The sequence below is a fragment of the Austrofundulus limnaeus genome, unplaced genomic scaffold (assembly GCF_001266775.1).
Source record: "Austrofundulus limnaeus strain Quisiro unplaced genomic scaffold, Austrofundulus_limnaeus-1.0 Scaffold160, whole genome shotgun sequence".
Taxonomy (NCBI): Eukaryota; Metazoa; Chordata; class Actinopteri; order Cyprinodontiformes; family Rivulidae; genus Austrofundulus; species Austrofundulus limnaeus.
Window position 1 is genome coordinate 694789 of NW_013952562.1, and position 9878 is coordinate 704666.

The 9878-nt window shown below is 38.6% G+C and overlaps 1 protein-coding gene across 1 annotated transcript in view; it reads left to right on the forward strand.

Moving 5' to 3' along the window:
- Positions 1-9878, forward strand: part of gfra4a (GDNF family receptor alpha 4a) — a 228059-nt gene that overhangs the window by 192609 nt on the left and 25572 nt on the right. Inside the window, exons 6-7 of the mRNA XM_014017074.1 lie at positions 4567-4676; positions 5684-5818. Coding sequence (XP_013872528.1) covers positions 4567-4676; positions 5684-5818 — 245 coding nt within the window. The remainder of the gene's footprint in view (positions 1-4566; positions 4677-5683; positions 5819-9878) is intronic.

The window sequence follows — 9878 nt, forward strand, 5'->3', positions numbered from 1 at the left end:
GTAATATTTGGGGTCACAAGTTTTTGCCATGGATATTTCGTGGGTCAGAAGATAAAAAGTTTGGGAACCACTGATCTAGGCCATATTAATTCTTTCACGGCCCACATCCACCAACACTGTACTCACATAGAGTACACGTTTATGTTAAAGACAGTTCAAATTGGACCAGTTTTATTTTTAATTATTATGGTTCAGACCTGGACATTGCTTCAGTTGTTTTTTGTCATAGGATATAATTCAGTTGTGACACCCATCAAATGTGTTTATGCAGTTTAATTAAATTCTAAATTCATTTTCTGAGGGAAGCAGACTGGTAAAAATAGTCATAAACATCTATCATTACTTGGATTTCGCTTGAATGCCTGAGATGCTCTGACGATATTTGACAGAACCTGTAAGCATTTTACTGAAAATGATTCCAAACTACAAGAAAAACTACCCCAGTGTTTATTTCAGATTAAATACCTGTTTATGAGAGACGCTTAAAAAAAACAAAAATGTCCTTCAAACTTTAATGAATTCCAAATCGTTTGATCTGGAGCCAACAATTAAGCCTAATTTAGACAAACATATGCATTAGAATGCATACAGGGTGTCTCTTAATGTGAAGTTTTCACGCCCATCCCATCAACCTTCCCTTTCTGTCAGCAAATGGTCGCTAGCATTTAATCTAGTTTCTTTTCAAATGTCAAAAAGACAAAGGACTTCATCTGTCATGGCTATCGATCAGGCATTATTCTCTATCGCTGCTTCAATGAATGGAGCATCTCAAGGTCCCTGCACAGCCCAGTAATCCTGCACCAGTCAGCTGGCATTAACTCTGGCCGCCCRCATAGGCTGCCTTCACTTACTGCAAAGCCTGTGCGTTTTTGTTTTTTATGGGTGTGTGTGTGCACATCATTACAGTGACATGACAAATGAGGACAGAACAGAGAGTTGTGGTGCCCTGAGGGGATCCTGTTGCAAATCCTCGTAGATGGGTGGCCAGTGATGCGATCTGATGGCACGATAGCCTTGTATGATGATGATGGTTATAAGGGTAGATGTCTGGGTCGCTGTCTGAAAAGGTAAAGAGGAAAAGGCGTAGCGTCTGTGGGAAGAAGTACTTATAAAGAACATTCATATCTGTCTAATCTCCTTGCTGCCACACCTGCCAGGCATCAGCCACACTATTTAAAGAGTAAAACCAGGAACTCTTTTTGTTCGTCACCGAGACTTTACAGCCTTGTAGCCTTCTGCAAAAACTGCCTGAAGAAAGAGACAAGAACAATAGCAGCAGGTTAAGTTTACTAAAAGGTGTTACTAAAACCAGTTATTTGCTTGGTTGTGAATGTTGGAGAGATGATGGCAAATAAAAGAAAATACATCTATGTTCTGGTGCAGTTTGGCTAAATTTGTGCTTACAACACATTTACACATGTTGTGCAAACAATGCATAAATGTCTGATAAACTATCATTATTATTTGGTTTGATTTTACAGTAAATCAAGAATTTCTTGTGATAGTCATGAAACAGTTCAGACATTTTGTGTAAAGATGGTGTCATCCAAGCATCATCACAAAGCTGTTATGGAGAAACAGTTTATCAACAGCTTCTCTCTGTTATGGCAAAAAATATATCAATTAAAGAGGACATGCATAATCCATTTTTAGCTGTTAAATGCATTTTTTTTTTGTGCACTTGGAGTTTCTAGGAGTGCAGAAAGACCCATACCATGTTTGGAAATGGCACCATGGCTCTTTTGAAATAAAGAGGACACCATTTCCATGATCACTTACAAATGCTTTAAAGAAGCAAATGCACTGTTTTGGTTATGTTTTTTTTTTTTTTTCGTTTTAAAAACAGATCATAAATAACAAAAAATGGATGGATGTTCGATTTTCATATTCCAAAAACAAAAAAACTGACTTTTTATTTTTGTCAAACCAAAAGTTTAACACTGTTGTCATGGCAATCCAACATTGTTCCATGGAACCTGCTGTGACTTCAAGTTCCAGTTTTCCTGTTTTATGAAACTAGAGATTCCTATCCATTTTTCATATGCTTCATATAACAATGTAAAGATAGTGTTCAACAATGAGGAATACAAGGAAAGAAAATAACCTACGATAGTTTATTTTTAGATTTGTTGCTTCATAGCTTTTATGTTTTGACAATGGCCAGAATAAATAAAGATTTAATTAAGTAATTAAGTATTTAATTAATGGTAAATGTCTTGAACTTATATCGCGCTTTATCAAGTCCCGGACACCAAAGCTCTTCCACCCATTCACACACAGTCACAGTGGTGAGCTACATTGTAGCCACAGCTGCCCTGGGGCACACTGACAGAAGCGAGGCTGCCATGCACCAGTGCCACCGGACCATCTGACCACCATCAGTAGGCAAGGCAGGTGAAGTGTCTTGCCCAAGGACACAACAACTGAGATGGCTGGAATGGGGAATCGGACTGGCAACCTTCCGGTTACAGGATGACTCCCCTAACCACTCCTCCACAAAAATAAATAAATAAACAAATACAGTAGCTAGTATAGTAAATAGTGCCATTTTCATTTCTGGAGTGCAAAAGTGCCATTTCCAAATATGGTATTTACGTCTGACCCGACCTGCCCCATTCTGCAGTCTATAAGTTTGAATTTAGTCTCTTGGTGCTGCATAGATAACCCATATGTTCATTTTAGGACATATTTTCAATGCATTCAGTTTTCTCTATTTCATATGACCTTTTCTGAAATGTTACATCTCAGTATTTGTGTCAGAACTGCCAAATAAGGTTTGGACTTACCAACTTCAATTTGGTCATCTTCATGCTCCTCTGGCTCTGGGTCAGACTCTGGACCCAACAGGAAAGGCTGGATGGACAAGTCTTCCATTGTTGACATCTTTTAATAAATTTGTAAATTATAAAGTTCCTGCCCCTCTATCAAACTAGAATGAACCGGTCTGGAAGCTGGAGGGGGGCGGGATGTGAAGCACCTCCATTTGGATTTAAAAATACATCAAAGAGACAGAGTTGCTTTGAGACCCACCTCAGAAAAGGGGTGAAAGAAGGGCTTGTGGAGTTACAATAAGGAGGAATTCAGACCAAATCATTGCAGTTCCACTTCATAGAGACCCCATCTGAATGATTTAAATGTGAAAGCAAAGGATTTAAATGTGAYATGTCTCATTTAAGAGAGACAGGTGAACCCAGCTTGTTGATTTTTATCAATTTATTGCAAAATCATYTTCAAAATCCCAGGAAAGACTGTTCTAAGCAGTAGTATCCGTCAGAAATATGAATGCCAGAGAGTACTCTTTAAAAAAAGCCTTTCAGTAAAACATAACAAGGYCACCATTCTCATTGTAACTGGAACGCCAGCTCACTTAGAGGCAACTGTGAATAGACCTAACACGGCAATTCTGTTAGCTCCTAATGAGGACCTTTAAAAAATTTTTTCAGTAAATCTTAAATTTTCCAAGCCACTCTGCAGTTCAGCAYACGTTTTTACTTGCTGAATATGACGTAAAATTTACACTTTTAAATGATAACCATGTCTGCCTTGTACAGTTTTTATTCCCACAATTTTGCAGAAACTAGTTTGAGAGGATTTTGAGAAAAAATTCAATTTGCCTGCTATAACTTTGAGACTTTTTAAAGACTCATTCAAGGAGAATGAGAACTGCAAACATTTTCAGACATTTTGGAAATTTCCTTGTGAATGCCATTTGCAATTTGACACAGCAATGTGAAATACTGGCTTACAGGTGGCATCTCACTTTACTTCAACTAGTTGCTGAACTAGTCTCCAGAACATCTTGTGATATTCAGTGACTCTCAATTTATTTGCTGATGTTGCAGAAACATTTGTGCTGCAGCTGGTGTTTTAAACATGTTAAAGAACTTGTGCTAAAACCTACTTAAAGTGTGTCGTGACTGTCACCAATGCATTTCAGGAGCACTGGAGATATATTTTTGAAACGTGTTTCGAAGTTCTCGTCTGGCAGAAAAAAAAAATCTGTTCAGCAAATGTTCAGCTTTAAAACCATGTGGGTGAAAAACTGGTTGAGATTTACCTCTCTTTATTTCAGAGGTGAACTCTGTCAGATTAGCTCATAACTGGAATCAACTGACGAGGTGGGAACAAAACAAACCGCAGTGATCCTGACGTGTTCGGAGGTGGACGACAAAATAATGTGCACGGCCACAAATGTAGCTTTACAAGTTTTCGACACAAAAAGATGACAGTTTAATAAGCAGCTTCATGGTTTGCTGGTTGCTTAGTCGAAAACACAACTTTCTCACAATACAAAAGTTACCAACTAGTCTCCATCAATTGTAGCCCAGTGAGATATTGCCTGTTGACTGTTTTTTGTTTTTGTTTTGAGGTTGAAGGGCTGCAGAGTGGGAGATTTTGTAGAATGAAGACAGTTGTTATTGGATTATATATTTACATAAGCATTGTGTGGTTTAAATCTACATCCTGTTGCAAAGACAAAGTACCTGTGCTTGACACCTCTGAGCATCACAACACATGAAGCAGCCAAGTATTTCAAAGATGGATGACATCTTATTGCTCCCACAGGTCTCGCTGGGCACAGTTCCAATATGACTGCCAACCCTCTGAGCAAAGCACCAGTGGCTGCAAGCAGGAGAATTACGGAGCATGTCTCCTCGCATACACCGGCTTGATAGGTAAGTACTGATCCTCCAGCTCTGGCTCACCCGCCCTGCGTTATGGTCCAGGAACTAAAAAGGTTTTAGAGAGAAGACGGCATAAAACTGACAAGTGCCCTGAAAGAGACTCAAAAGAAAGAGGCCTGCTTCAGCGATCGATGGAGCGCTGATTAATGTAGCTACTGTGCACTTGGTCATTATAAGTAGTGCAATTACAACTATTGACTGCTATTTTGAGAGCATTATCCCCAACATAATAATGAGCTGGAGCGTGCAGACACACACAACAAAACTATTGTACTTTCGATAGTTTTGTTTTGTTTTTTTTATCAAAAGAGCACAAAACAGTACTTAAAAACTATTCACGTTAAACATGCAATAATGAGAACATTATTTCAGTTAGTGGGGAGCTGAGGAGAAAGCAGACAGAGTGCTAAGCTGCAGTGATTGATCTTTAGGAACAAGAGACTCAGAAGTGTTGTTTTCTAAAAGCATAAAATACAACTCATTCAAATGTATTTATCTATTTTGGAGTTGACTCCAAAACTTAATCACTTGTGGCTGGATTTCCAATGATTACTTACTGATTGTTTCATTAAAAGCGTGTCAGTCTATTTAAAACAGATATACAGAAAAAGACTCACAAGCATTCTTTTGACATTGGTTATCGTTACTGGATTGCCCACTTTTTTACATGTGCAGAAAATAATGATGTTAAACTCCAAAGTTAACTTTTTTGTTCACATCCCTTTAAAAGCTGCACATTTTTGGAGGAGTTTACAGTTAAAACGTTCTTCAGAAAGAAGCTCCACAGCAGGTGGGAGGGTCTGAACAACAGGAAAAATCTAAAAACATTGAATCTTCAGTTCAGTTCAACTAAATCACATACCGCGATCGCATTCTGTTAATGTGAGCTAACCTAAGGTCAGATTCAGTCATTATACTAATGTGAGAATCTGTTTTGCTCAGAGAAGCTTGTTAACAAGCAGAACTGCCCTGGTACCCCCCTCTTCTACCCTCTACAGGAAGCACAATAACCCCCAACTACCTTGACAACTCCACATCCAACGTGGAACCCTGGTGCTCCTGCGCAGCAAGTGGCAACCACAGGGAACAATGCAGCGACTTCCTCACTTTTTTCCACGACAATGTTTGTCTGAGTGAGTAGCAACAGCACCTTCTGGCAAGAGTCTAACACGGTCTACCCCCATCAATGAACAAGATCATGGTGAAAAAGAAAAGGTTTTGATTTTACAAAACAACCTATAAACACTTCATAGAGCTTTAGCTATATGCTGTAAGTTTATGATCTCCGGCATTGTTACAGTTGTTAAAATTTCTAATGTGAACCTGCAACGATCAGTTAAAACATTAAAACCAAACCTGCCTTTTTCACATGTAGGAATTATGTAGATAAAAGCAGGAGTCACTCCTGATCCGGACTAGTTAAACTAATGCAGTTAAGTGGTTGTTATTAACATGGCTTGAGTTCATAATCCTGGAGGAGGATGTCACCGAGTGACAATTTGGAAAGAAAAAATTGAACGATGCCATGCATCTAATGCCCAAAATTCCCACATAGGTTTGCAATAATCTAAAGTCATGTCCACATGGAAGCATGTTTTTGTGATTCTTTAAAAGTTTGTTTAATGTTTCAGTCTTACTACCACAAGAAAATGGCATATTAGCAACTCTGTTTTACAAAAATGGATCCCACCCATATAGCAAACAGGTGTGGCCCAGGTCTGGTGTCAAACTGGCACTGCTGGCTTACTGCTGGCATGACAAGTGGTTTTTCAACAGGATGTGGACCAGGTCTGGCAATGATGGCACCTTTTTAAAGATGGCATCCCACAACTGGCCTAATTGGGGTTTTGTTTATGTGGTTTTGGCCCATGCATGGACCACCTCTGGCAAATCAAATCTGATCCACTAAAGGGCAGTCATCCTTTTGGTTTATCTGGGCCAAGTGTTTGTGCAGTGTGTGACCAAAACTGGGCCAGACTTATTTTGCTACGTGGGCAGTTTGAGGGGATCTTTAAAGGCCACCCTTGCATTTTTGAACTGAGAGCCTGAACACAACTTTTTGAACACTATGATGTCATAGGCCCAACTTCAACTTATGGCTCCAAGCAGGAGAGACATAACGACAGCATTGATAGATTGCAGACTTGTGTTTGTGCTGCAGACTACAGCAAAACTTTTAAATACTGCAGTATGTCAATGAACAGATGAGGCTAGAGAACAACATTGTGCAATTTTTTTAAACAAAACCTCYTCACTCATTATAAATACCCACTTTTTAAATAAATTTAACATAATATAACCTACAGCAGCTCCTGTGGAGTTTGTTTTTAGCAATGTACCTAATTAGCCAAGGTTTAGTTTATTTGATGTTTTTATATTTTACTAATAGCCATACAAACTGTTAAATATTGTTGGTTCACTGATACCTCCATCCATCCATCCATCCATTATCTTTACCCGCTCATTCCTTTCAGGGTCACTGGGGGTCACTGGTGCCCATATCCAGCAGTCACAGTGCGAGGGGCGGGGTACACCCTGGACAGGTCGCAAGTCCATCACAGGGCCACTGATACCACATTAATTGTTATTTTTACTGTAAAAAGTGCCACGTATACATAAAACTGTAAAGTTATGAGCACTAGCAGATAAACTGGTATATGTTACTTTATGCATAACAAATGAAATTATTTGTCACAGAGGTGCCATTTATTATTGCATTAAGAAAATTATCTTAACAAGTAGAGTATTTGAAAATGCGACATGAATAATAAATGTTGAATAAACCTAGTTTAATACCTTGAGCATGTTCAGTACCTGAAATTAAATGCTTACTGGAACCTAAAATTGCAAAATTGCAAATAAAAAAAAGTTTTACAAAAGAATACAACATATTAAAACCTGAACCATGTTGTGAAAGCCAAACACTTTTTCACTAGTTTAAAGTTTTAATTATTTCAGGAGGAAGTGTGTTGAAGTAGCTATCCTTCAAAAAGCACAAAGTCTTTGAAGGATTTGAAGAATTGGATCATTTCAGTGGCAAAAATGGCTAAATTAATCTGGTATTTCAAAAATTATGAAATACACAAAGAAAAAAAGTCATAGGTGGAAGGTCTTGATTGAGTTGAATATTTTGTTATTTGAATTGTTAAAATTTGATAAAGTACACAGAAGCAGTTAAAGGAGACCTATCATGGATTTGTCATCTATGAAATTTGTGCTCTGCGTTTGACCCATCACACATGAGAAACATCCAAGTGTAGCAGCAGGCAGTTATGTGAGCACCCAGGGAGGGGTTGGGTGTCTTTCACACCATGACATGTGGGCATGGCTTGACATGGCGACTCAAACCTGTGACTTTCTGGTCCCAAGTTGGTGTTTGTTRGATTTAATACACAAAATCATTTTCAGAGAATGAGATTTCATCTTTTCAGTTCTGCCTTCTGAGCTCCCTTCAGAACGAGCTGTTTATGCAAATAAGCTGCAGTTGGCAACGCCCTCYCAACCTTTTGTTTACRTTAGCTCCGCCCTCCCAACACAGCATTTATGTTAGAACTTCAGATACATGAAARTGGCTACTAGTACAAGCAAATGTACAATGGTACAACAGCAGTRAATGGGCCACCCAAGGCAAGGGCTTGRTAGGGACAGACTACAGTATCTGCTCCTGTGTCATGAGATGAGTGCTGTGGCATTAAAATCTCCAGGCTGCAGCCACCTCCAACACAAATCCCCATGCGCTGTTGTTCAGCATTAGTTTGTGTTAAATGACAAATCATGTTCATACCAAAGCAAAAGCAACACTAAACACACAACACATCACTTACCACCATCATCTGCAGATTTGTGATGAATTTTCCTTCAATTGAAAGTCCTTGGGTAAATCCTGCTGTGCGCTGGTAGATGTTTTCAGCGGAGTCCATCATGAAATTGTTTGCACAAACTACAACTTTCTTTGGCAATCTCGCAGGGACATTGCCATCAAAATGAAATAAACTTAGGCCACGCATCTCTGTTCTCCATGACTGTTGTTAAAACAGCAGAACTAACGTGGGCTTCCTGAAGTGGGTGGAGTCTACGCTTAGGTTACCAGGTGAGGGGCTGGGCGTTGCTGGGTTACCTAGATTATGATGTAACAATCCACAAGTTTTTGAAACAGCTCATTTGCTGACACCAACAAAACATTTACACATTGCCAAAAAACATCTGGGAGTAATTTTTTGGCACTTGGACTGTTTCTGGAAGCAGTGCAGACCCAAATTGAGGTATAAAAACATGTAAAAATTAAATTTTTCATAACAGGTTCCCATTAAATGCCAAAAATGTCCAGATAAAGAGAGAAAAAATAAAAACGTGTTTAAATACAGTTCARTAGTCACTTCTGTCCAGAAGAACATCTTCATTAGGTGATATTTGTTGATTTTCATTGACAAATGTTAAATAGTCTGTGTGCTTTCTTAAAAAACACATTTAATGTTAAAGCTGCCTCCTGGGATGTTTAATTTAAACCTCAGATTTATCCCAGAGAAGCTCTAATCTTTCTTCCAGCAATCAGCTTAGTYCACTCAGGATAAAACTACTCTAATTCTGAGATTTGTTGAAAATTTGGACCAAAAATAAGATCTTGATTAATCTGTAATAAACAGTCATTTAATTTAAGACCAGTTTTAATCTCTGGCAGAACAAACACTCCTTTACACGCTCTGTTTTTGCTCACATCTAAAAAGCCAAGGCATTTTCTTTCTTTCTTTTTTTGTCCAAGTTTGTGTAAGTGTGTTTGCAATGTAGCATCTTTTCCTTCTGAGACCCATTTTGTCAAAATATACTACCTTAAGAGTACCCAYGGCTCCATAGGGCCCAAAGCCTGTGTCTCATAATTTCAAATGTTGTTTTCGGGTTGGGGTTTAGGGTTAGGGTGACACCCACTGTCCTGCATGTTTTTGTTGTTACCCTGCCTYGGTACACCTGATTCAGATAATCAGAATCAGGTTTATTGGTCAAGCTGACAGACACAAGGAATTTGTTTCTGGCTGTTTGTGTCTCTCCGGTATTAACATTGTACAGTTACATATAATTTACACATAGTGCACAATATACAGAAAGATGCACATTATACTTCACTTTACCAGGATATATCTGTGTGGTGTACTTTACAGTGTTATTCACAAAAAAAGCAATATGACAGCAGTATGTGAA